This window comes from Salvia miltiorrhiza, chromosome 4, assembly GCF_028751815.1.
Source record: "Salvia miltiorrhiza cultivar Shanhuang (shh) chromosome 4, IMPLAD_Smil_shh, whole genome shotgun sequence".
In the NCBI taxonomy this organism is placed as follows: Eukaryota; Viridiplantae; Streptophyta; class Magnoliopsida; order Lamiales; family Lamiaceae; genus Salvia; species Salvia miltiorrhiza.
In genome coordinates, this window is record NC_080390.1 from 55,442,645 (window position 1) to 55,470,494 (window position 27,850).

Sequence of the window (27,850 nt, forward strand, 5' to 3'; positions counted from 1 at the left end):
GTTGCCCAATAAATATGTCTCTTATTTAATATTATCAATTTTTAGTATTTAATATTATCTGTTCTAAAAAAAAAAGTATTTAATATTATCTATATTTTCAAGTTAAACCGGCTTTTCGAAAACCTAGAGGCCAACATATCATTATTATGCCCTTTACACGTCAGCATTTGCGCACGCTGCCACGTCATCCCCCTCCAACCTACGAGGATTCTTAATTAATTATTCCCCAAAATTCATAAATTGGGTCTACCAAGATCACATATCCTAACCTAATTACACTTTTAGTCAAACCCTTAATTTGGAGTTCAAGCATATGTACGACAAAATTATCTAGGAATAGTTAATTTTGCAGATACAAGGTAAGTATATATTATGTCATAAAATTATATTAGTGTATTAGTCTTTTAATGCCTCAATTTTAATCAATTCATTTATGTAATATACAATTGAAAATTTTATATTACATCGATGAATTAATAAAAGAGCACTAAAAGATTTTTTTTTTTCAAGAGGTCATTAGTTTAAGTCTCATCGTTAGCGTGTGTATTGCATTTTATATTGGTTTGCACTTGTTTGGTTATTGATTTGTAATAACATGATTTTAGTTATTTCTAGAAGTAGCTAATAAATTAGTATCAATCGAAATTCAACCTATAAACAAATTAGAAGAGTATTATGTGTATCCTAGTAGTAACTCTATATGTTATCAACAAATTTACAGCTATGTTACATTTCAAATAATGCAATTCCTCAAATCGAATTACTCCGTCACGCGGAGAAGGTTAACGCCCAAGACTTGACACGATCTTTAAATTTTTTTTTATTTACTTATGTAATTTATCAAAAATAAAAAATAAAAACTATATTAGTTGCTTCTATATATACGAATTATATGCTTAAATTTTAATTAAAAATCAAAATTTAAATATATTTCGTAGATTTACATATAATTAACCTACTAAAATGCAAACTTATACTCCAGTAATATATACGCGAGAGCTCAAAACATGCATTTCTTCTTCTTCTTCTTTTTTGCCTAAATTGACATGACTCGAGAGCTCAACAATAATTATAAAATATGATGATATTCAATTTAATTAAACAAAACTTTTAATACAGAATAAAACATGGTTTAAACCTTTTCGATGCCAATCAATCAATTATTTAAATTGCTGGAATAAGGTCAACTTTTTTCTCGATGCAAAGAGTATTAATCAGGGATAATAAAAAAGCATATGCTGTAATTTTCAGATGACTGATTCATTTCATGTTTTATACTATCAATTAAAATATTAAAACTTTTTACTAACAGTTAAACATGCATATCATGTTCATGGCATAATAAAAAAAATTATTAATTAAGACAGCAGAAAATTCTGGGCCAAGGGGGTTCCTGTCATGTTACACAATAATATGAAATTATATTAGCATTAAGACTTTTTTTTTTTTGACTTTACTAATCAATCCAAATTATAATTAATTATATATAAAGAAATTTATCGCAATCACGTCCTAATTAGCCATTAATAGCAAATGAGACGTGATTATTGCGCTGCACCTAACCTTCAAGGCTTCTAGTTCTAGATAGTTATAGATTTTTGGATTATAAGCATCGTGTGTTTTTTGAATGAATTTTGTTTATTTATATAAAAAAATATTAAATCCAGGTTGGTCACCTTGTGAAATCTACAAGAAAAAAATAAAAGGAAGTTAATAATCAATTAAAGTTGTACTACAAAATCATGCCTTAATTTGCAATTTGACATTCAAAATTAAACCATGCCAAAGTACAATAAGGCTTGTCTATTTTATGAAACCAAATAAAATTATATGAGTATCATAATCAAATCAAATCAAATCAAATTTTACTAATACGGTTTGATATAGTTTACAAATACTTCTCATTTTCCTATTTAAGATTAATAATAATCAAACATCTATTATATTTTCAGTCAATTGTTTTAAACTTTAACCATACTTTAAATATGAGCCCGAATCTTGATATTTATAAATTAACGAACCAAATAATATATAAATATATAGCATGCGTGTTACGTTTTATTTTAAAACTTTTGTTACGTTCTAAATTAACTCTAAACTTTGTATGTCATAAGTAATAAATTAATAATTATCGGAACTATATATGATTAATGAATTATTTGCCAATTTATCAAGTTTTTTCTTTCTTTCTTTTTTGACAAAAAAAAAACACGTGGGCTACTTTAGTGGGACCCACCAAGTAGATGAGTACGGATAAGAAGCATATTCCGGCGCTATTCTTCTCTTGGAGAGCAGCATCAATAGGGCTGAGCATAGAACCGACCGAACCGAAAAAACCGACCGAACCGATCATTTTTGGTTCGGTTCGGTTTTAAAATATCTGGTTGTCGGTTCGGTTCGGTTTTTACACATAAAAACCGATCATGATCGGTTCGGTTGTCGGTTTTTTAATTTTGGTTCGGTTATGAACCGAACCGAACCGATCATGATATATATATATAATATTATTTATTTTATATTACAATTTACAAGTAAACCCTAGTTCTCTCATTTACATTTTGAAACTCCCAGCCCAGCCCCCAGCCGCGCGGCCCGCGCCTCCCTCTCCATTTCGAAACCCTGGTTTCCTCCCTCCCTCCCAGCCGCGCCTGAGCCTCCATTCTCCACACTTCCCAGCCGGCAGCCGGCGCCTCTCCAACCGGCGACCACCCCCAGCGCCTCCATTCTCTGCACGACGCTACCGATTTCCGCCGTCTCTCCTCTAGGACGACTGGACGAGCAGACCAGGACGGCAGCACGATCAGACCCGCCGGCCGCCCCCGCTTCTGACTTCTCCAGCACGAGCCAGACGCCGTCCAAACCAGCTTCTCCTCCGCCGGACCGCCGCTGAAGCCTGACACTTCCGATTTCGAAAGGTAAACCAATTTCTTATGCTTTCTATTTTCCAGATTTCCGCTGAATCGATCTACATTCATGTAATTTGTTGTTTGTGAATGAATGGACAGAGTTATGTTTTCTATTTTCCAGATTTCCGCTGAACCAAGTTAGATTTTTTGTTGTTTGTGATTGTGAATGAATGGACAGATTTGTAAATTGAATTGAATGAATGAATGGACAGATTTCTTTAGGGTCAGATTTAGATTTTTTGGAAATTGATAAATTGAATGAATGGATAGATTTGTGTTTAGGTATTAAGGTATACGAATTTTAAGGTCAGATTTAGGTATATAAATTTTGGGGTCTGATTTTGCCTTGTTTATTTGGTTTTGTTTCAGTTTAATGGCTGAAAATAGAAAAGAGGGGGAAATGGCACCGCCCAGCGCACCTAGCGCAAAAGAAGGACCGGAAAAGCAAGGTGAAGTAACGTCAAAAAAAGGAGGGAAGCCGAAATCAAATGCGTGGGATCATTTCACGAAGTTTGTGGATGAAAATGGGAGGAATAAAGCAAAGTGCAACTACTGTGGTACCCCCTACTTCTGCGACTCAAAAAAAAATGGTACGACTGCACTAAATAACCACATGTCTAAATGCAAGAGTCATCCTTGTAGTTCGGATTTACAATCTTTTGATTGACAAGTTCAAAAAACAAAGGCGAGGTGTAGGAGATAGTGTTTCTAATGATTTGGATGTCTATTTAAGTGAGAAAGAAAGGGGAGTTGATGATTCAAAGAATTTTGACATAACATCTTGGTGGAAGGTTAACCAACCTAGATTGCCTATTCTTGCTCATCTTGCTCGGGATGTGCTATCGGTGCCTATTTCTACGGTGGCATCCGAGTCCGCTTTTAGCACGGGGGGGAGGATTCTTGATCCTTTTAGGAGTTCATTGTCTCCTAAACTTGTGGAGAGTCTCATTTGTTGCCAAGATTGGTTAAGGAAGTCGAAAGAAGCCATAACAATCGAAGAGGATATAGAGGCCATTCAAAAGCATGAAGAAGGTCTTTTTACTTGTGAATTATTTCTTTATATCTCCTTATTTAACTTACATTGTTTAATTATTTGGTTGTTTTCTTTTTGTAGCTTTGGCAAGTCTTGGCATTGTTTGTGAAGAAGGGAATGGAGATATGATGGAGTCTTGAAGCCAAATGATGAAGAAGCAATTGAAGTTGAAACTTTTGTGTTGTTTACTTAAAACTTTTAAATTCTAATTTTTATGTTGATGTTGGATTATTGGACATTTGTATTAAGGACTTGAATTGATGTTTGGTTGATTTGGGACTTGTCACTTGTTTAGGATTTATTTGTTAAGAAAATGGATATATGATGTTGTTTGCTTGTTTAGTATTTTAATTTAGGCTATTTTAGTGACTTCTTTAGTGAATTTGAGCAGTTTTTTATGTTTTTTTTTTTAATTTTACATGCTGTTTTTTTTACAGAATTCTGCATAGTTTCGGTTTTTTTGAAAAAAAAAAAAAATCGGTTCGGTTTGGAAACCGACCGAAACCGATCGGTTTTGGCCGGTTCGGTTGTGGTCGGTTTTCAGCCCTCAGTCGGTTCGGTTCGGTCCGTCTACAAGCAAGGTCGGTTCGGTTTCGGTTTGTCCAAATTGGTTCGGTTCGGTTCGGTTCCGAACCGATGCTCAGCCCTAAGCATCAAGGCGCCGCTTGCGCTGCCAGCTATTATTCCACGTGTTCATTTCCATATTGCCCATCAAATATGTACCCTACTTCCATTTTATTTAATAAAAAAAAGCCTCTCCAAGAGAAATACTAATTTTTCAGCCATTTTTTCAAATAAAAGATGTAGGAGTATAATATTTAAATAGATATTGGTATATAGTGAGAACGAGATGGATAAATTTGATGAAAAATAAGAACAAATTTTAAATGCTAGATTTTTAAATTTTATGACTGGTATATATTTTGAAGGAAGCGAAATTTTATATAGGTTCGAATCCTGTATGAGGTGCAAATTTGATCAATTAACTGAATATCGTTATTTGTGCATTATAAGCAGCTTATTCGTCAATTTATGTTGAATTATTCGTTATTCTCATTTCTCACGAAAAATAGCATTCTCAATATATCTCAATCTTATTTAAATATTTATTATAATAAATTAAACTGATCATACTTAAACTAACAACTAAGCTGGTTTAAATTAGACTACATACCAAGGAAAAGTATAATAAATTAATTAAGTTAGTACAACTGATTACTTACTCCCTCCCGTTAATAATAACTTACTTTTTTTTTTCGTTTGTCTCATTAATACTGACTCATTTATATATAAAAAAAAAAATTACTCCATCTCACAAAAAAATTGTGAACTTCATTATTATCTATTATTTTCATTATTTAATCATTCTTACTTTTAATAATCATACTCAAAAGTAAGAAGCCATACTTGACGGAAGGAAGGGGGTATATATATCGTACTTAAATTACCAATTAAACAAATATAAACTAGATCATGTATTAAAAAAAAATTACAATACTCGCAATATTAGTATAATTTGAATCAATAATTTCTTATAAAGAAAAACATTGCTATCTCAATTTTATTGCTCGAACTATACTTTATTTGGATAATTTTACATAGACAGCTTGTGATCCAAAAAGATTATCTCCCCAAAAAATCCAAAACGCGACACCTAAATTATAAAGGACACTCGAAAATCACATGCAACGAATTTTGAGGGCCAAGGGTTGTAGTGTTTTCCACGTGGAGACGAGTCATTTGAATTACTAAACAATCATCTTTTAATATATTATTATCAGATAATTCATCTTCTGAAAATTCACTAAACCCCACTCAAAATCACAACACCAAAACAAAAAGATGAAAATGAAATTTAAATTTAAATTATGGATTTCCAGAATTACGGGAACAGGGGCATATTGGTCAACATCTCGCCGTCAATCAACCCCTAAATTTAAAAAAAAAAAAATTAAAAAAAAAAAGTTTTCTCTTGTAGATGCTTCTTCACTTCAAGAGAGAGAGAGAAACGGATATGGATGAAGAAATAAACCAATTCAAAGCCCATATATAGCTCATCCATGAAATCCTTTTTAAATATATATTTTTGCATCAGTTGGTATCAATATGAAGTTTAATAATCTCGAGTTCGCAGCCGTCTCAAATCGGCATCTGCTACGTATAAATCCGCGTCCCCGGTGAAAATCTCATTTCTACGTAAACTGCAGCAGGTATCCGCATCTGAAAATCGACGGAGCTGATTGCGCGAAATTGCGAGTTACAGATGGTGATGGAAGATATAGGGAGCTGCGGAAGTACTAGGCGAGAGGAGAAACCGTCGTCGGCGAAGACGAGCCGGTTGCAGCAGAAGAAAGCGGAGGTTTACAATGAGGTTTTGCGGCGGCTCAAGGAAGTCGGACATTACGAAGCTCAGGAAATGGATTTCGATCATCAGCTTTGGGCTCATTTCAATCGCCTGCCTCCTAGGTTACATTTTCACTTTCTCATCAGAAAAATGATAGTTTATGCTATCGTTTTTCAAAATCCACTTAATTTTTTTTTCTTCGATTGTTTGTTATCGGATGATTGATCTTTTCCAGCTCGAGTGTGCTTCGTTCCTGCTGAATTTTGGTCGTATTTCATATTTGGATGCTTGCGAATTCCGATGCTACTGTGTTAGTTTTTTTTTTAGAGAGATTAATTTGTCTATGGCGTTAAAAACTAAACGAAACGTTACAATAGAATTAATCAGATTGAAACGAGTAAAACTCGAGCTAATTTTTGCATGCGACGAGGCGTGGGATTGCGATTGCGTTGGGATTGAGCGTTTTGTGCATTGTAATTAATGCGTGTAGGTACGCGATGGATGTGAACTTGGAGAGGGCGGAGGATGTTCTCACGCACAAGAGGCTCCTGCATCTGGCGCGTGATCCTGCTAATAGGCCCACATTTGATGTCCGTTTAGTGCAGGTTAGTTTGTCACTGTCAAACCTAATCCTTCCCATTTTTTTTTTTTTTTAATGTTTATCTGCTTTTGGATAAACATGCTGCTGCTACTTGATATATTTCTTGCACAAAATTTCTACTGGAATGCACATCCTTGTTTCGTTTAATGGGTCGAGCTTCGGCCTCGTGTGCATTGGTGATCTGTCCGGAAAGTAATGTTTGTGATCTTAAAATTGGAGTAACATGTGAGATCTTAGTAGTTTATTGAGGATGGAAGGATTATTTAGGTCGGTGAGAGCAGGCCCCATCTCCTGCTGTGTAGCACTCGAGCTTAGGAGCTAATTAAAGACTTCATGTATCTTGATAGCATCTCAAGTCAAGACACATGCTACTTGTGAGGCTACATCATTTATGTCAATAATATGGATCAACATTTTGACTATTACTAGATGATCATTAGTTTCTCATATTTCTGTTGGGATAAAGTTTGCTGACCTTGTACATACATTTAGGTTCATGAAATAGTACATAGTCATTCAAAATTCCTTGTTGTTTTGCATATTTGCTCGACTAAATCTTATCGTGCCTGAGGAAGGCATCTTATTTTGGTATGTCCTAAATTATCTGGTTGGTATAATCTTAACGTTAGGCGTTATCTTGTTTTATACAGGTAGTGCCAGCCTCGGATGGGAACTTAGGAGATGCGGCACATTCTAGTTCTCCAAGAAAGGATAGGTATTAGCAAAATTCTTTGTTATATGTAATGTTCATTGCATTGTTATGACATTTTCTTCTTTTTCATCATTGTAGCCCTTTGGTAATTTAAACTAAACCGCACATTTTCTATTCCCCCTTTGGTTTGATTCATTGCGATATTATGATATCTTACTACCATTTTGTATCCAGCATCCATCCACCACCTGCTTTTGGATCTTCTCCTAATCTTGAGGCACTTGCACTTCAAGCAAGCAAATCAGAAGTACAAGATGGAGATATTGGTGCAGATGCCGTTGCAAAGTTTAGAAGGTATGCTCATTGCTCTCTATAAATGTTCAACTCCCCATCTTCTTGGCTTAACGAGTGCTCATGCTTTGATTTCTGTTAACATTAAATAATATGGGAAACTGAGTAGCATCACCACAGAATCAGCATACTCAGTTACCTGAATTCATTGTGGTAAGAGTATATGCATTTTGAATGTTTTCTTTTTAATTCGTTTGGTGTTTAATTGCTGCAACATGGTAGTGTGCCATCCGTCTTTAATCCACTGTATAACATTGATAGTTGATTGGTAATGTGATTTTCTTAACCTATCAGTAGTTTGATCTGACAAGTGCATTCTAGAGCTTGACGCCTTCTCTTGAATTGGTAATGTAGGCCTATGCACGAGATTACTTTCTCAACAATTGACAGGCCGAAGCTCCTCAGTCAGGTAGCCGCTGTTGCTTATTATTCTGAAGCATGACTCCTCGATAATTTTATCAATTTTTACAACTCACAAGAACATCTAGCCGGACATGTGTTTATATCTCTTTCTAAGTAAATTGAATCAAGCATTACCCATTTATGCTTTTAGGATTTTTGGTTAATAAGTGAAGGTTATGCTGTCACTCTGCTTGTAATTGCAGAGTTTCTGACTAGACCTTAAAGGTGTTCGTTGTAGCTCTTTGACTGAACCACAATGGTGCACTTGCAGCTGACTTCTTTATTAGCTGAAGTTGGGCTCAACATTCAGGAAGCACACGCCTTTTCAACTGTGGATGGCTATTCTCTTGATGTCTTTGTTGTTGACGGTTGGCCATTTGAGGTACCCCATTCTTATTTTAATTCTCACCCTAGTAGAAGTTCTATTCTCTTATAACATCCAATCAAGCTCTGCTGAAATACACATGATTCTTGAAAATGTTTTATTATAATCTTTTCTGAGTTTTTTTTTCTTTTTGTAATTGTATCTTGCTTTAATAAATATTGTACTAAATGAAACTTGACTCCTGTCCTAAGGTAGTTCTTTAGAATAGTTTTATATAAAGGCAATGCATGTGGCATGGTACTTAATGTCATGAGTGACTTATGAGTTATGACCAACAAATCTTGATCTTGGTCAATTACCTGAGCCTATGAGCTCTGATTCATTCTTCTCTTGAGAAAATCGAGCTCATGTATGAGATATATGTATGAAATCATCATCTGTTTGGTAACATTTCTCAAGTCGCATCATCTTATCATCATGTCACTGAAACTGAGAAAAAAATGGAGCTTGTTTTAGGGCCATTAAATACTTTGATATGCATTCTGGAATGCGATTTGCAGATCCTCACATTTACTTAGTTCCATCTTGCTAAGCCTGAGAGTTTCTGACTTACCCTTATGTTTCTTACTTATCACTTATCAGGAGGTCGAACAACTTCGTACTGCACTTGAAAAAGAAGTTCTAAAGACTGAGGTAAGATTCTTCTAGTATATATTAGGATTGTTGGTATTGTTTAGATGTGCAAACTGGTCGATTCCGCCTATAATTGTTGGTTTATTTGTATTGCACTTTCCTTCCTTACCTTCATGTTTGTTATGCTATGCTAATCCCACAAGTTAGTATAAAACTCAAGAAATTTAAGTGGGACATGATATAATGAGACCTGATGTATGCATTGAGATATTATTCTTTCTATCTACTTTGTTTAGTGTGTGCTACATAGCTAAAATTATGAAGGATATATACTATATCTTGCAGAAATGTTCGTGGCCCAATCTACAGTCTTTGCCTTCTCTCAATGAAGATAAACAAATAAGGATCAAATGTGAATATGATCAACTGACAATACCCAATGATGGTACTGATGTCTGGGAAATCGATCCTCAACTTCTCAAATTCGAGTCCAAAGTAGCTTCAGGATCGTATGGTGATCTGTAAGTATTACGGATGGCATTTTTTAAGCTTAAGCTTGCATTCGAGCGTTCAATTCACCACATAAACTCTATGTTCAGATACAGAGGTACTTACCGTAGTCAGGATGTCGCAATTAAAATTCTCAAGGCTGAGCGCTTGAACACAGAACTCCAGAAGGAATTTGCTCAAGAAGTATATATAATGAGGTTTGTTGATACTAACTAGCTTCTTCTCCACATATTTTAACGGGTTGGCCTTTACTCAATATATTTTCAATCATTTGAGATTTATGAATTGTTCTGAATTCTGATGGTTTCTTTGTATTTTGGTTTCAAAATAATTCACAGAAAAATTCGTCACAAAAACGTTGTTCAATTCATCGGGGCATGCACCAGGCCTCCAAACTTGTGCATAGTTACAGGTACGTGTAGGCATGCATCTATTTTCTTGTGCCATTTCAGAAAAAAAAATTCACTTCACACTTGCAAGCTTCTGTAATTGCAGAATTCATGTCTGGGGGGAGCGTTTACGACTTTTTACACAAGCAAAAGGGTAGTTTTAAGCTTCCTGGATTACTTAAAGTTGCTATTGACGTTTCAAAGGGGATGAACTTTTTGCACCAGAACAATATAATCCACAGGGACTTGAAGGGTGCAAATCTTTTGATGGATGAAAACGAAGTAAGTGTCTTCTCCCGACACAAATGATCTTTAGAGTTGGAGCATCGGGATTGATTTATGGTTGGGGTTTCAGGTCGTTAAAGTGGCCGACTTTGGAGTGGCGAGAGTGAAGGCTCAGACGGGCGTGATGACCGCTGAAACCGGGACATACCGGTGGATGGCCCCTGAGGTATATATACTCTCTTCTCTTTGTTACAATTATCAATTTATCATAACAAAAATAATGAAGTTGGGCTTATTGGTTGAGTTTTTTCCACCCCCCCCCCCCCCCCTTATGAAGGTGATAGAGCACAAGCCTTATGATCACAAAGCTGATGTTTTCAGTTTTGGGGTGGTTTTATGGGAACTGCTCACAGGAAAGGTATTATTCGACTCTCCTTAATAATCGGATCCGATTTGGTACGTTCGTTTTTCATGTTTTCGGCTTCACAGCTGCCGTACGAGTATCTCACCCCTTTACAAGCAGCTGTTGCGGTGGTGCAAAGGGTATGTATATATGCCAACTGCTCTGTGTCTTTGCTGTTGGTTGCATTTGTTTTTGTGTATATCGTGTGGTGAAATGCTCCGTCGTTGCCTTTAGGGTCTGCGGCCGACTATCCCGAGACACACGAACGCGAAGCTCGCCGAGCTGCTCGAGAGATGCTGGCAGCGAGATCCTGCTCTCAGACCTGACTTCTCTGATATAACTCAAATCTTACAGAAAATTTTTAAGGAGGTAGTATTTTTTTTCCCTTCAGCTTTACTTCAATTACTCATAGAATTCTTTTTCACTCAATTAGTAAGTTTCAAAGGTGAAAATTTCATCTCAAAGGTGACATTATTACTATAACAAAACTGAGCATAACTTAAAAGTTTTTTTATGCAAAAAATAGAGAAATAATGCATGCTAAATTAATTTCGTTGTGAAACAGGTTGAAGAGGAGGGAGATGGACGAAAGGAGAAAGGCGGAGGATTCTTTTCTTCCTTGAGACGCGGCCATCATTAGCGGATTAATTTTATTTTAATTTAATTTGTACCTTAATATTTTCGTTTGTATACAACTCCAATTTTGGATTATTTTACCCCCATAATTCATTTTGTTTTGTACAGTCTTCTTTTGTTTTTTTTACAGTCTCTTTCGTCTTCAATATAGTAGTATTACAGTTTCACAGTAACGTGAAATTTATACAATGCAATTCATATAAATTGTCTCGTTATCTTGACATACAATATGAAGTAAAATATTTTGTAACTCAGATGATCTTGATGAGCCCAATAATATAAATATCCAACACCCTATCGTGTTTCCCTCTTTTTTTTATCATGGCCAAAAATTAAAGTGTGAGTAGAAGGAAATTATAGTTTACTTAATTACTTTATCAAGATTTGTTCCTTTTATTTATTTGATTTTTCTTTATGAGAAATCATATAATAGCCCTTTTTTCTAAGGGAATATAATAGCCCTTTTTGTTGGAGTATTTCCCCGTTTCTTATTCGTTTTTTTTTAAATAAATTAATAATATTAGATAAAGAAATTTAAAGATCACATTACTGTGTACTCGAACCCAACGTCTTTAACCTTAGACATTAACTATTCTACTGATTGGCCAATACACACACTCTAGCTTATTCGTTCTATTACTTCGTAATGTAGGACCTATAAAAGAGAAAACGCGATTCTGCTATGATTTCTTCAACTACAATTAACCAATAATTATAAAAACTTTTATTTTTTGGGAAAGTACAATGATTGTACAATCTAGAAACCAAATAATTCGTGAGAAGAGAATAAATCGAATTGGTTGCGATAGTTATGATTGGAACAAAACCCAGGCTGTAAGAATAATATCGCTAGCTATACATGATTAATTAGGTAAGGTAACTACTATTGTTTGGTTCAACAGAAGAAAAATAAAATAAAATAAAAAAAAGATCACCATTAATCTTCTCACCGACCTTAGTGCCCGACACACATTCATAATCATTAATTATAGGTTAGTTTCCGCTTAATTGCGCAATTAGCATGTGTTAATACGCTGCGTTGATTCATGCTTATACCCGCCGCAGATTTTGCATTACCATGTGACTCTTCGGTCAATTTGTACGATACATATTTTCATAAAATTTTAATTGAGGATTAATAAATTTTAGACTTTTAGTTGAGAGTTGGTGAAATTTTAAATTGGAGTAAATGCATCGTACATTAGTATGCATACAAGTTTTTTTTTTCTCTGTTTTATAGTTTAAAAACTTGTTATTTTTATAATCATATACTCTCTTCATCCCCTAAATAACTTTTTAGGAGGGAAGGTACACAAGTTTTAAGACAAAAATGTGAAAAATTTAAAAGTTTTAGTTAAATGAGATATTTAGAGTGGTGAAAATATAAAAAGTAAGAGTAAATGAGTTATTATTAATGGTGAGGTATAATCTAATGATAGAGATGAAAGTTTTTTTTTGGGGGCAAACCAAAAAGAAAATTAAAAAGTTATTTAGCGCGGAAAAAATATTATATTATGCACTTAATTAGTCTTGCTTAGTTCGCTCTTATAACTATATTATGCACTTAGTTATATTAGTCTCACAAAAGTATCTTTACGGTCCGTGACTTAATTTTGAGTAATCTCAAGCTAATATAATCTTTGTAATTGGTTCACCATATGTGCTTACAGCTGAACCACCTCTACGATTGAGTAACATGAATTTTGCTATTTTTTGGAATTGTGGGTTTTATATTCTCTATACAACATTCTTTTTTTACAAAAAAATTGGTGAAACATAAGATCTAACATGAAATCTCATATATTTAAACTGCTAGTAATATTGTACGATAGAATTCTTTAGCTATTTCGACCTCATATAACCATAAATATAAATAAATAAATAATGAAGTAAACGAAGTTGTATCATGGCTTCCTATTTAAAAATAACATAAAATAAAATCAATTTAGAGGATTCAATTATCTCATCTAAGTCAAGCGCTATGCAAAAGGTGAACAAAAAAATATACGTACAATAATACTTGATCTACAAAGTCATTCAATGATCGTATATTCATAATCATAGCTACTATAATAATAATAAACAAAAAAACAAAAACAAAAAAACACTAATTAATTGGCATTTAACTCACTATATATATATAATACTTAGCATTTTCAGCTAGAATCCAAACAAGTGAAAATGGCGGAATACAAGTTTTGGCAGAGAAGAGAGACGAGAAGCATGAAGGTCGCCAAAACTCAGAAAGCGGCGGCGGCGGCCAGCATTCTGGAGGCGATCGCGCAGCTCAGCGGCGGCGCGGAGGCGGCGGAGGGGCCGAAGGTCATGAAGATTGTGATGAAGAAGGAGGATTTGAAGCAAGCGCTGGAGGCGATTAGAGACGGACGGAGCGGCTTGGTTAGGCGAGGACCGCCGTCTACGGCGGCGGCGATGTCGCTGGAGCAGTGGCTGAATTTCATGCGGCGGAGGCAGATTCTGAGAGCCGCCGGCCAAGGGAGGGCCAGAAACCGGTCCGGTTCGTGGAGGCCGGTTCTTCAGAGCATACCTGAAGAGCTGTGATTACTTTATTAGAATTATGAGGTTAAAAGCTAATTGTGTTTCTTAATTGTTATTATAACTTTTTTTTATATATATATAAAATATTACGATATCTCTAAGATAAAAAGGTCAATTTTTCGATCTAATACATAAGATTGGAATAAGGCATATAAATTAGTGCATAGAAATTATATGCTTCAAGTCACTGCTATTACTTGCGCCGATGTGCATGAATAAATATGTCTTCCGTTTTTAAAAAAAAGTCACACTAATTTTTAGTATTTTGTTGTATATTTAACTACTATTGTGGATATTTATGTTATTATTTCACATTAATTTTTATTTTGTTATATGTTTTTAACTACTATTATTGATACACAAAATTACATGTATCAAGAAAGAGTATAATTTTACATATATATCTTTAATTGTATTTCATAATTTTAAGATTTCACATTTTGACTCTCTTCTCTCCCTTTTTGTGACACTTATTTCAAGATCGAGGGAGTAACAACTATATGCAAGAACAAGAATAAATAAATCCGTGATAGTGTAATGCTATGATTTTAAGATAGGTAGTTGTGAATGTTATTGCCAAAGATATATACTCTATTAATTCCTTAATTTATATTAGTTACTTCTTGGATAGATATGTTAACACGATTTGTTAATCAAGTTGTACTCTTCATTTTTTTTTTGGGCCCCTTCTTTGAGAAATTCTGACTTGGTAGATTTTATTACTCCATCCGTCCCGATCAAGACGCTATATTTACTTTTCGGCACGAGATTTAAGGAGTTGTAGATTAATGTTTTAAGTGTGTAAGAATAAAGTGATAAAATAGGAGAGAAAGATATAAAGTGAAAGTAAGACAGAAAAGGTAATAAAGTGATAAAGTACGAGAGTGAATGTAATAAAGAAATACTTAATTAGTGTTAATTAAGTGTTTAAAATTCCTTATTTTTGTCAAATATAGAAATGTAGCATCTTCGTTGGGACGGCCCAAAAATGAATATGTAGCATCTTGGGCCGGACGGAGGGAGTATGAAAGAATAATCAATTTTATTTGAAGTCTTGATTTATTCTAACCTTGAAATTGGTCTTAATTCAAGAATTTTGTTGGGCCAAAGTTCGCAAAATGGCCGAAGGATATACCGATTAGTTGGGCCTTCCTAAGACAAAACTACTGGGCCTTTTAAATCCATACATGCAAAAATAAGATCAGAATTACCTATTAATACATGTCATATAAGTTAGCCAATAATTTTATTTTTTTCAAACTTAGCCAATGATATAATTTTTCTGTTTCATTTTTTGGGGGAAAACTCCATACTACCAAAAAAAATAGTCAAATACATGAATTCTGATTATTTTTTTTATAAACAGAATTTATCAATTTTATAAATAAAAACGCTAACTGCTCGTATCATTATATTAAGCCTTGAAGAATACCTCACCTTAATTTGACGCGTTTGTGGTTTTAGATAATCATCACCTGCAACATGTACAACAATTAATACAATATCCCGGCCCACCACCCAAGCCCGGCCCACCAACACATGCCCACACAAAATAAAAATCCCACCACCCATCTCCATCCACACCCGACCTCACACCAAAAAAACCCTAACTTGATAAATTCAATTCCCTCGCCATGGACGCTGGTTCTTCATCCGAGGAGAAGCAAAGGATATGTGCTATTCTGAATATAGGCAGCGATTTTTATGCCGTCTACATCGTTGATATAGTCTCGGAGGATGGTGCCGCCGACGACGCAATCGTCGATTTAAATCGTGTCGACACCTACCGCTTCGCCAGGCAATTTGTAGAGAGGGATCCGAATTTTTTGATCCAAGATTTCACCGAGACTGATGGTTTATGTGGGTTGGGTTCAACAATCTTCATGTTTGAAGGCGTAGATTATCGTCGGATCAAAGTTGACACTCTATACCGCAGTATGGGCATATACAGCTTCCCGTTGCCGGCCGAGCACACGGTGAGGACAGCGGGGACAGAGCCAATACCTTGTTACCATAAAAGTAAGTTGCGTAAGAGTTGTGATATGCTAGGGCTCAAATGCTCAGCTGAGGCTGCTGCAGTTCCAGTTGAGCACGGCACGAGCAGTAGCACTCGTATTATTATATTTTCTACTCAGATTGAATATTTCTATGATAGGAGTATTGATTTTGATGGTCGAGTAGTTGATTTTGAGATTTACAAGACAGAGTCGAAGCTTTCTTCAAAGCTTCCACCTTTACGTATTGGTCGGCAAAGCGCCACCATATTCACGTTGGTGGATTTAGTGCGTGACCAAAGCTATTGTTTTACACCAAAATATAATATTGAGTGTTATTGGAAAGGAGGTGAATGGCGTTCTTCATTTCGTATTAGGGCATACGCTTTCTTCAATGATGACACATTTGTTGTGGAACCAGATTTTGGTGGTGTGAGGTTCAGTCTGGATTTAGCTTCTGATTCTGAGAATCAAAAATGGGAAATATTTGGTGTTCCCTTATCTCTTCCTTGTAATTATCAGCATTTCATAACTGAAGAATTGGTGGTGGTGTCTTCGTACGGATCTCATGAGCTTGGATTTGAATATGAATCCTCTGCAGTAATTCGTTTTCCACTATGCTCGTTTGTTTCGCCACAACTTGAAAGGAAGACTTCCTCTATCATACTACTTGACAACACCAGATCTCTGGGATGTGTTGCTTGTATTGTTCAAGTAGGCGAGGATGATTCCGAAAGGCCATTCTGGACTATGGATGTGGTAGGGTTCAATGTCATGCCATCCTGGAACAATGATGAGCCATTTGCTAGGCGCATCAAGTCTTTTAAATTTACTTTTTCGTGTAATTCTGTTAGTTCATGTATTGCGGGCTTGTTTGCCTTCTAGAAACTTGTGTTTTAGATCTAGTAAGAATGTAATGTTGAATTCAAAACTTGAGATATATTATTATTGTAAACATTTGGTTATTATTTTCCAATTCCAATGTCGTTTAGTATATGCTTAATTACCTGTTTCATTCCTATTATTGACTTGAATATACAAGATGACATATAAATACAACACAATGGCATTTCAAGAGTTTATAAGAAATTTTATGTTTGTATTGTATAGTTGTACAAACTTTTCAATCTCAAGATGAGATTCAAAAGCCTAATGCAATAATTAACACACTCCTCATAAATGATCTGTTGAATGTGAGGCAAGAGCAGTATATGATCTATTGAATGTGAGGCAAGAGCAGTATAAATGCTAACAATGATGTGAGTCCCAATCCGGAAGGGCAGATGTTACCCCAACCCAATTGAAGGATTTTCACCTTTGCGGAACCGAGGGCTGCCACAAGGAAGTTCAGAACTGATTTTCTGTTGGGTGAAGGAGGTTTGATTGGTTTACTTGTACGTTCTCACCTCTTCTCTGCTTAGCTTAGCTTGTGAATATATGTATGAGATTGAGAATGGATGTTGTGTACCTTAATTTGCTAACTGAGGTGAACTTGCTTGGAAGACTTTCTCATCCTCATCTGGTGAAGCTGTTGGGGTATTGTCTTGAGGAGAAAGAGCTACTTCTTGTCTATGAATTCATGCCCCAGACCAATGGCAGCTTAGAGAACCATCTCTTTGGAAGTAAGGGAGGATTGATTAATTCATCAACTTAATTTATAATATTAGATACTTAATTTGCTTACTGAGTCTATCCATCTTGGTTAGGGTCTGTGCTGTGCAGCCGCTTCCATGGGCCACTAGACTGAAGATATTGATCGGAGCAGCTCGTGCCCTACCATTCCTGCACGCATGAGATAGAAAAGTTATGTACAGGGACTTCAAGGTCTCAAACATATTGCTTGATGGAGTAAGCTCTCACCTTTAAATTATCAAACATCTCATTTTGGAAGTTCTATATTTTTATTAACCTTGAGTTGTTTATCCTCAGTCATACCATGCCAAGTTATCTGACTTTGGCCTAGCGAAGTTGGGTGACGGGTCCACCAGATGGTTATTCCCACGTGACAACACGGATTGTGGTGATATATGGTTATGCTGCTCCAGAATATATTGCCACAGGTAAACACACGCCCGACTAGTATACCTTCACTTGATGAATTCAAAGAAATTGAAGTTTGTTGTTGTTGACGGTTGGCCATTTGAGGTACCCCATTCTTATTTTAATTCTCACCCTAGTAGAAGTTCTATTCTCTTAGAACATCCAATCAAGCTCTGCTGAAATACACATGGTTCTTGAAAATGTTTTATTATAATCTTTTCTGAGGTTTTTTTTTCTTTTTGTAATTGTATCTTGCTTTAATAAATATTGTACTAAATGAAACTTGACTCCTGTCCTAAGGTAGTTCTTTAGAATAGTTTTATATAAAGGCAATGCATATAGCATGGTACTTAATGTCATGAGTGACTGATGACCAACAAATCTTGATCGGTCAAGTACCTGAGCCTTTGAGCTCTGATTCATTCTTCTCTTGAGAAAATCGAGCACATGTATGAGATATATGTATGAAATCATCATCTGTTTGGTAACATTTCTCAAGTCGCATCATCTTATCATCATGTCACTGAAACTGAGAAAGTAATGGAGCTTGTTTTAGGGCCATTAAATACTTTGATATGCATTTTGGAATGCGATTTGCAGATCCTCACTTTTCTTAGTTCCATCTTGCTAAGCCTGAGAGTTTCTGTCTTACCCTTATGTTTCTTACTTATCACTTATCAGGAGATCGAACAACTTCGTACTGCACTTGAAAAAGAAGTTCTAAAGACTGAGGTAAGATTATTCTAGTATATATTAGGATTGTTGGTATTGTTTAGATGTGCGTACTGGTCGATTCTGCCTATAATTGTTGGTTTATTTCTATTGCACTTTCCTTCCTCACCTTCATGTTTGTTATGCTATGCTAATCCCACAAATTAGTATAAAACTCAAGAAATTTAAGTGGGACATTATATAATGAGACCTGATGTATGCATTGAGATATTATTCTTTCTATCTACTTTGTTTAGTGTGTGCTACATAGCTAAAATTATGAAGGATACTCTTACCTGACTCTTTTCTCACTACGGCGCTTCCTCTGTCCGCCCTTTTTCTCGTGGATGGTTTGTTACCTTTCTGTGTATTCTCTTCAGCTTAGCATTCAATCTATTGGTGGTTGGATGCTTCTGGCTCTATTTGTATCGCAATTTGAAATTGATGCTGTCTTCGCTCTTGTTCTCCTTCTGTTTTAGTTTGCAAACTCTCTTTTGGGATTTTTATTTACACTCACATGGAATATTTATCCAGTAGTGAGTCTGAAATGGAGTCTTCAGATGAGATGATCCTTTGGCTATTGCTTTTATCTTGTTAGTACAGGGTCATAAATGAAAGTTCAACTCAAGGACATTGTCCTGTTATGAGGTCTCCTCTGTGTGAGCAGAGTGTGAATTTTGTTTGAGAATCAAACCGTACACAAGTATACGCATTATATAATCATTGTAATAACTACATTTAGGTTTTAATGCATTTTCCACATGATTTGTATGTATTTGTAAGCATTACTATATGGAGAATCTTTATGCTTTCTGAACTTGGGATGTCTGCTGACCTGTTCTCCGCCAACTTTTTACTATTTAGACTTTTATAGGCAATGCTTCTAGTTTTCCGTGGTGGAACACGCGAATTATTTTATCGTCCACATATGGTTTAGGAAGTCGGACAAGAGGCTAGACCTACTCGAAAGCGTGCCAGGCGACAAGAAATTGTTGGACCTGCTGTCGACAAGGATGTGGCTCATGAGGCTGTTGGATTGAAACAAGTTGCATTAGTTCCCAAGGAGAAGCCTATAATGAAAAAGAAAAACCTCGTGTTGCAGGTTGCAACTTGCAACCATTGATCTCTGGTATAATGTATTTGACACTTATTCCCCTTTGCAAAGACTTATAATGTAGTGGTTGTATGACTCTACAAAGGAGTTGCAAGAACCAATCCCTGAATCTTCTGCTCGTGAAACTTTGCAACTTTAGAGGAACTAAATAGTGGAAAATTGCCTCCAGTGGAAATCTTGTCACTCCCAAAATTTAAGGTATTATATCCTTTATTACTTTCCTTCTACTGTCTTACTTCTCAAGAACCGTACAGGCAATCAAATCTATTTCTACGATGAATCCTAAAATCTATTAGAAAATGGCTACATGAATGCAATATGCAAAGGACTTTTATATAATCCTGCAAAAAGTCTGCACTGTTTGTGGAGGCTGGAGGAACAAATAGGTTATATGTGCTTGTGCTTTGCCGGTATTACCAATAATTGTTCATTGGATAGTCAAATTGCACATGGACGAGCACTTGCTTTCCCATACTGACATCTATTGACTCCAGTGAACAGAATTATACTGCTGGTGATGACTTCTACTTTATATTTGGTTAGTTGTTAGTCTGTCTCCTTGTTCCTTTCTTTATACTTCCGTATTAATTAGCAGTGATTCTATTCTGCGCACAACAACTCTATCCATAAACGTGAGTCAATGCTTGTCTTTCTCCTCAAGCAGTACTGCAGTTTGAACTCAGCAGGATCATTTTTCGGGGAGCGTTGTTGCTGCCAAGTCCAATCTTACTGTGAACTTAATGCAGGTGAGATATATTAGTGAATACATTACACATACAAGATCTCCCTGTCCTAGGCATATACATACATCTGAAGTGAAAGTGGTGTTGTTTTAGAAGGAAGAATGAGGGGCCAAGCTTTCATCAGATTCCCAACAACCGTTGAGCTTGCTTGTAATGCTCTGGTATGTTTTCCCGGCATTGCTTCCTTTCTTCTGTGATTTGGTTTTACGAGTTACTGAGCCGTTGACTGTGGGCAAGTGCAGAGCGGCGTTAAATGGTTACGTATTTAAAGGAAAGTGATGAAAGCTAGTGATTGGGCTTGGTTTCTGTAGTTGATAGTTTGTGAATTTGGATTGAGCATAGCAGTTTTTGTTACTGGCTATGTATCATTATGAAACTATAGTTACTCATTTCATGGCTGAAAGGTTCTTCTTAGATTTGGTCTTCCAAGAACGGGTCCTTTTGCTGATAGAACCCATGTGTCAACACGGATGATGGGAACAATATGGTTATGTGATGACAGGTATATATAGCATCTCTATCTATATAATTTTTCAACTGAAAAAATCATATCCTAACAAAACTAGTTGCATTGATCTGATCAGGCACTTAACGGAGAAGAGTGATGTGTATGGATTTGGCGTGGTGGCACTAGAAATGCTGACAGGTTTGCGAGTAATTGACAAGACGTGTTTGGATGAAGCCACGTTTATCTGACGGAGGAAGTTGAAGAAGATGTTGATCCGCGTCTGGAGGGAAACTATGGTTCGAAGTCTGCAGCAAAAGTAGCTGAGCTTGCCTCCACTGTCTTGAAAAGAATCCGAAAATGCAGCAAGTGGTGGAGACACTGGAAACAGCCGCTGAGGTACCAAGACAGCCTAGAGTTCATACCATTTTGAGGCTTAGCTCATATAGTTGATTTCTATAATATCCACATCAAGAGGTGCAGGGTCTGCAGGCTTAATTTGATGGGAGAAATATGTGTGTGAATAGAAATGGTTATTATAATACAAATAGGGTTAAAGAATAATACGTTTTTAAGCACCAAAGCCCCTTAGGTGGGTATTAGAAATTAATTATAGTTTATAATGAAGTTTGGACAAATTTTAGTTTATATATAGCCTCAATTTAATTTATTTTTTGGGATAATTAATGTATAAATATGAATTTTATTCATTTTTTTGGTATTTATCATGAAATTTAAAATTAGTATAAATACATGAATTTAAACTTATTCGTTTTTTATTTTTTTCAAATTAAAGTTGACTTGGAATGCCTAATCTTGATGTGTACAAGTCGGCGCTCAGATACGACAACATTGGTTTTTGATAGAGAAAAATAACTCAAAATTAAAATGTAAAAGTGAAAGATAAAAAATTGTCTACAGATTTCACAAATTTAGAAAGCCAATTTCTTCTTTAAGATTTGGGGATTTCAGAAATTAATTTCGTCATCCAGAAAGCCAAATTCATAATTTTGTTCATTAAGATTTGGAGATTTTACAACAACATCGATGGATTCCTCATCAAAAGCTTCTGCAAGCTCGTTATATACGAATTAAATAATTAATTTTGTCAGTTCAATTTAAATTTTGACATGCCAGCATTAATCTTGTGGATATAGAAAAATAGGCCAAAAATTAAATAAGTTTAAAGTTCATATATTGATAATTAGATAAGTGAGTAAAATTAATGTATTTATACACCAATCACCCTATTTATTGTATGGCCCAACTTTGAGAAATTGTTTAAACAAATTCTCAAAGCCAGGTCTATATAAAAAATAAAATTAAAATTGAACCGATAAACTAAAATTTGTTGAAAAGTAAGGCTATAGACTATAATTAATCTAAAAAAATAATGAAGATTATTCGATACACCAATAACGAAAAACGTGTTAAAAATACTAAACATTTTTCTCATCTTCGATATATTTTCCGGTACATGTTGCATCACATTGATCCTCCTATTAGTGATAATTTTACTTTGACTATAATCTAAATTCAATTGTAAAAATCAATGTTTCAGATAAATTTATATGAATTAATTTGCATTTATTATAAATGAATGAAGAGCACTTAAATAGTAGGAATGCAGAAGCATCAATGTCTTGGGTTTCTCTCTCAAAAAAGAAAAAGAAAAATATCTTGGGTTGAACCCTTTTTCTATTTGGTTACTTGGTTACGAAATTGTACGGAACAATCAACATTGAAAATCTAAACTTTAATTGAGATTATAAATTATGAAACGTGGATCCCACCATTTACAAATTACAACCCATAACAATATTTTTGCTTGCTCGTATCTTTTTCTTTTTTGCCGCCAGTTCCATTAAAATTAATACTTACTATATACTCCTAGCTCACTCACTCTCTCCTAGCTCACTCTCGCGTTCTCTTCTCTCTTCCTCCTTGCCGTACGGCCGTCCCTCACCGCGCCGCCTCCGGCCTCCGGCTCCGCTTGCTTCCCCTCCAGCTCCGGTTCCAGTTCCGGCTCCGTCGAAGCCGACGTCTCCTGCTCCATCTCCTCGCTATCGAGCCCTTCGGCTCCGCCGACTGGTGCTCCGGGCCGCAGTCTCCCTGGTCTCTCTCCTGCTCCATCCGCCACAGATCCGGTGAGTTTCAGTTTTCCACCACTTTTTATGTATTCATGCTACTGTTGGTCGAGCATGGATGAACCACATTTTTATGTGTTAATGGTACTGCTCTCAGCTTTTCCGTCTTTCGTCTCTCAGCTTGCTATGGATCCGCCCATTTGGGGAAGGGCAGAAATGACTTACCAATACCATCAGGGAACAAGACGTGGCACGGTACTACGGCCACAAGTGCCAATTTTTGTAGAGGAAAGGTACGATGTAGCCCTTCCTTTTGTTGATCAAGAAATGGCGGCGTATTCTCGTGACCAGGCTGTAACACTTGTTCATGAAAACATTCTGCCAACTATAGTCACCCATAATTTGTCATTTAGTTCATCTAGGACACTTTACCATGATTATGACTGTATGCTTATGGAATACATTCGAAAGCCAAACCACGTGCTCGTAGATGTATTCACCGATCCAACTGTCCAATTTCATCCTACACCTCCAACTGTCCAAGTTAATCCTACACCTTTTTCATATGTTACCGATCGATTCCGTGTGATCATAAAAGGAGCCATAGAAGCTATATTGTACCTACACACAAATAGTCTTTCATTGGCATCTTTATCTCTAGATAATTTTGTTGTAAAAGATGATAAAAATCTTTATCGCTTGGATTTCATTCCATGGTCGGGTCGAGATGGTAATCAAGATGCATCCGCCGATTTTGTTAAATTGGCTGATGTCTTGAATCAGCTGTTTGGAGTCTTGAATCAGCTGTTTGGAGTATTTATGCCTATCGATGTTCGTCATCTCATCAAATGCATGTATAACTATACCCACCGCTATCCCCAACCCTACGGGTACTTATACATCATTTTAATTCATTTAATCAATATATTGTTATTGTTCATTTTTTATTTATTTATTGTATTTTTTTATATATATATATATAGGGAAGCTCGATTTGGAGACAATGTTTTGTTGTCAAACCATTTAGCGGTTTTGACGACAAAAGAGAAGCTAAGATTGATTAGAAATTTCTTTGAGAGAAAGGATTACCCACAGATACGGGGTGCTCATCTCTGGTTGTATACTTTGATGGATTGTCATACTAACTGGATGACCGACTTTGACAACAATAATGATACACTTGGGATTTCCAGATTGGTTTATGATCATCAAATCTGGCGGCACAAAGATCCGAAGTTTAGTTACTTTATCCATGTGAAGAAGTATTTGAATGGTAGCGCTGTGAAGCTAGCTAGACACATAGTCGTTCATTTACCAGAGCATATTATGGTATTTTTTTTTTTCAATTTATATATAATTTATCAATTGAACTTATTTAACTATTTAATTTTTTGGTGTAGAACCACGCACCGGGCCTTATGTTCGAGCCGAGTCACATCGAGCTGATTGTTATGTCCATATTTTCGGAACAGTTGCTGGCGTTCCAGAAAACAGCACATGATCACCACTTTTTAGAAGTTCTACTTTAGCTAATATTTTAGACATTTTACTAGCTAATCATTGGATACTGTAAGCTCATTGTCAAGAGCTAGTACTCTTTTGGTTTCATTTTGTGATGCCTCTAACAACAATGTATGTGCTTATAGTTTCATAATGATTTGCTTTTTTCGCCTTGTACACGTTGGATCATTATCAACAAAGTTCAGAAAATATTGAATGGTTGCTTGCAGCTCGGTTTGAAGATCAAGTCTGGCTGTCATGAAAATGATCGAGGAAGAAATACAAGTCAACGAGTTCATGTATCACTTGAAAAGTTGTGATGTTGAATCTTTTATAACATCTAAAGCAAAATATCATGCTTGGTCCCATTTCCAGTCCCTGCTAGATTTAGGCTTGAGACGATTTCTGTAAATGTCAAAGAAATCAGTTTAGACAGTATTTTACAGCTTGAGTAAATGTGGATGAGTTGATAGTCATTTAGCTGTTGATTTTATATAGGAATGAGGGAGAGAAAAATCTCTTTCTCATCCATTTCTTTAACAGTTACGATCCATGAATCAATAAAAACTGAATAAGATAATATTAGAACTTTGTTAGCAGACATATGTAAGACTATTTAGTCTGCCTGTGTTTTCTTTCTTCAACTTCTAGCTGAATTCTATTTTCTTATTTTAGGACTATTTAGTCTGCGTGTGTTGGCATGCCTCTAATTCTGGAAGGTGTTTGGTTTGCTTGAATGTATTCGTGCAAAAGCAGTCTTTACTGAATATGCCATCCATGTTCTTTGTAGCAGCCTACTGACTATAGTTCAAACAACCGATTTCTGATACAGATATGCATATCCACCACCTGATGGTAGCATCCTCACAAACATTGTAAATGCTCTTATTGCAGTTCCCCGCTTTTACACTCAGGTCGGTGTGATTTTGTGCCCCCTCTATCTCTCTCATGTACAGCACCAGATATTTATAACATTTTCTTTTCTATATATTCTGGAATACAGGTTTTACATTTGATAAACAAAATGAATATTCCCGCTCCATTCCGGAAGGCATTTCTGATAGTGAGTCAGAAATGGAGTCTTCAGATGAGGTGATCCTATGGCTATTGCTTGTATCTCGTATATACTCATCTTGTTAGTACAGGGTCATAACTGAAAGTTCAACCCAAGGACGTTGTCCGGTTATGAGGTCTCCTCTGTGTGAGTAGAGGGTGAATTTTGATTAAGAATCAAACCATACACAAGTATACGCATTTTATAATCACTGTAATAACTACATTTAGGTTTTAATGCATTTTCCACATGATGTGTATATAGTTGTAAGCATTACTATATGGAGGATCTTTATGCTTTCTGAACTTGGCATGTCTGTTGACCTGTTCACTGCCAAATTTTTACTATTTAGACTTTTTTAGGCAATGTTTTTAGTACTCTGTGGTGGAACACGCGAATTATTTAATCGTCCACATATGGTTTAGGAAGTTGGACGAGAGGCTAGACCTAATCGAAAGCGTGCCAGGCGACAAGCAATTGTTAGACCTGCTGTTGACAAGGATGTGGCTCAGGAGGTTGTTGGATTGAAAGAAGTTGCGCGCATTAGTTCCCAAGGAGAAGCCTATAATGAAAAAGAAAAAACTTGCAACCATTGATCTCTGGTATAATGTATTTGACACTTATTCCCCTTTGCAAAGACTTATAATGTAGTGGTTTTAACATGCTTGCAGATAAGAATAGCACAGAAGCAGAATCAACCTGAACTACAGGATTATGACTCTGCAAAGGAGTTGCAAGAACCAATCCCTGAATCTTCTGCTCGGGGAACTTTTGCAACTTTAGAGGAACTAAATAGTGGAAAATTGCCTCCAGAAGAAATCTTATCACTCCCAAAATTTAAGGTATTATATCGTTTATTACTTTCCTTCTACTGTCTTACTTCTCCAGAACCTTACAGGCAATCAAATCTATTTCTACGATGAATCCTAAAATCTATTAGAAAATGGGTACCTGAATGCAATATGCATAGAAGTTTTTCATATAATCCTGCACAAAGTCTGAACTGTTTGTGGAGACTGGAGGAATAAATACGTTATATGAGCTTGTGCTTTGCCGGTATTACCAATAATTGTTCATTGGGTAGTTGAAATTGCACTTGGACGAGCACTTGCTTTCTCATACTTTGACATCTATTGACTCCACTGAACAGAATTATACTGTTGGTGATCCTACTCCTGTGCTGTACATCAAGAACTTGGCCGAAGATGTGGCTGTTGATGACTTCTACTTTATATTTGGTTAGTTTAGTCCGTCTCCTTGCTCCTTTCTTTATAGTTCCATAATAGCAGTGACACTATTCTGCTCACGACAACTCTATCCATAAACGTGAGTCAATACATGTCTTTTCTCCTCAAGCAGTTACTGCAGTTTGAAGTTTGAACTCACTCTGTTGCAGGATCATTTTTCGGGAGCGTTGATGCTGCCAAGTCCAATCTTATTGTGAAGTTAATGCAGGTGAGATATATTAGTGAATACATACAAATACAAGATCTCCCTCTCCTATGCATTTACATGCATCTGAAGTGAAAACGGTGTTGTTTTAGGAAGGAAGAATGAGGGGCCAAGCTTTCATCACATTCCCAACAGTCGAGCTTGCTCATAATGCTCTGGTATGTTTTCCCGGCATTGCTCCCTTCTGCAATTTGGTTTACACATACTGAGCTGTGACTGTGGGCAAGTGTAGGGCGCAGTAAATGGTTACGTATTCAAAGAATTGATTAATGTGCCAGTGAGAGTGAGAGAGGGAGACCTACACAGCGTACGTAAAGTATACTTTAGTCAGTAGTGGTGGTGTGAAGTTGTTATTGTGATAGTAAATAGAGTGGAATGAGAGTGGAGAGTTGATGCATAAACTATACTATTTTGTGCTTGACGCAAAGCTTGTTGTTTGAGTTCATGCATATGTATTTCAAAATGTTTTCTATTTTATCTTAATCCATGTTATTTTTTTTTGTTGGTGCCTAAATAAATTTCATCCATGTTATTTCCGGCCTAATCAATCCAGAAATCGCGGCTACATTTGGAGAGCCGGCATGGTACTGCTTCAGCCTGAGGGATAGAAAGCATCTGTATAGAGCGCGGCCAAACTGGGCGAGGTACTGTAAGAGGAGGGGGATGCACAAACAGGTGATGAACAGTTCTGAAAGTATGCAGGGATTTCAAGAGTGGCAGGTAATTCAGTTGTTATCACTTTGA

The 27,850-nt window shown here is 35.9% G+C and overlaps 2 protein-coding genes and 1 long non-coding RNA gene across 5 annotated transcripts; all 3 read left to right on the forward strand.

The window, feature by feature from the left end:
- The first annotated feature begins 3,569 nt into the window (after positions 1 to 3,569).
- LOC131020887 (uncharacterized) lies at positions 3,570 to 4,321 on the forward strand. The gene is made up of 2 exons (XR_009100793.1): positions 3,570 to 3,938; positions 4,021 to 4,321. It is a non-coding gene; the product is annotated as an uncharacterized LOC131020887 (long non-coding RNA).
- Positions 4,322 to 5,910: 1,589 nt separating this feature from the next.
- Positions 5,911 to 11,517, forward strand: LOC131020888 (serine/threonine-protein kinase STY46-like). Of its 3 annotated transcripts, XM_057949933.1 has the most exons (16): positions 5,911 to 6,405; positions 6,774 to 6,888; positions 7,535 to 7,599; positions 7,771 to 7,890; positions 8,242 to 8,296; positions 8,561 to 8,671; positions 9,257 to 9,307; positions 9,593 to 9,768; positions 9,847 to 9,954; positions 10,096 to 10,169; positions 10,253 to 10,428; positions 10,502 to 10,597; positions 10,709 to 10,789; positions 10,861 to 10,914; positions 11,009 to 11,143; positions 11,340 to 11,517. In XM_057949933.1, the coding sequence occupies exons 1-16, from the start codon at positions 6,203 to 6,205 to the stop codon at positions 11,412 to 11,414; spliced, it is 1,695 nt and encodes a 564-aa protein (XP_057805916.1). In that variant the 5' UTR covers positions 5,911 to 6,202; the 3' UTR covers positions 11,415 to 11,517. The 3 variants fall into 3 exon arrangements, with proteins under 3 accessions (XP_057805916.1, XP_057805915.1, XP_057805917.1); XM_057949932.1 differs by having other exon boundaries at positions 11,009 to 11,517; XM_057949934.1 differs by lacking the exons at positions 5,911 to 6,405; positions 6,774 to 6,888 and adding an exon at positions 6,928 to 7,258.
- A 2,001-nt stretch (positions 11,518 to 13,518) lies between these two features.
- Positions 13,519 to 14,210, forward strand: LOC131020890 (uncharacterized). The gene is made up of 2 exons (XM_057949936.1): positions 13,519 to 13,939; positions 13,991 to 14,210. The coding sequence occupies exons 1-2, from the start codon at positions 13,592 to 13,594 to the stop codon at positions 14,000 to 14,002; spliced, it is 360 nt and encodes a 119-aa protein (XP_057805919.1). The 5' UTR covers positions 13,519 to 13,591; the 3' UTR covers positions 14,003 to 14,210.
- The last annotated feature ends 13,640 nt before the right edge of the window (positions 14,211 to 27,850 follow it).

Excerpts from the sequence above, each read along its gene's own strand:
- LOC131020888 (XM_057949932.1), top strand. The coding sequence starts at position 6,203 with ATGGTGATGGAAGATATAGGGAGCTGCGGAAGTACTAGGCGAGAGGAG. Across the intron at positions 6,889-7,534 it reads TTGATGTCCGTTTAGTGCAG|GTAGTGCCAGCCTCGGATGG; the intron begins GTTAGTTTGTCA and ends TGTTTTATACAG. Across the intron at positions 10,790-10,860 it reads GGGAACTGCTCACAGGAAAG|CTGCCGTACGAGTATCTCAC; the intron begins GTATTATTCGAC and ends TCGGCTTCACAG.
- LOC131020890 (XM_057949936.1), top strand. The coding sequence starts at position 13,592 with ATGGCGGAATACAAGTTTTGGCAGAGAAGAGAGACGAGAAGCATGAAG.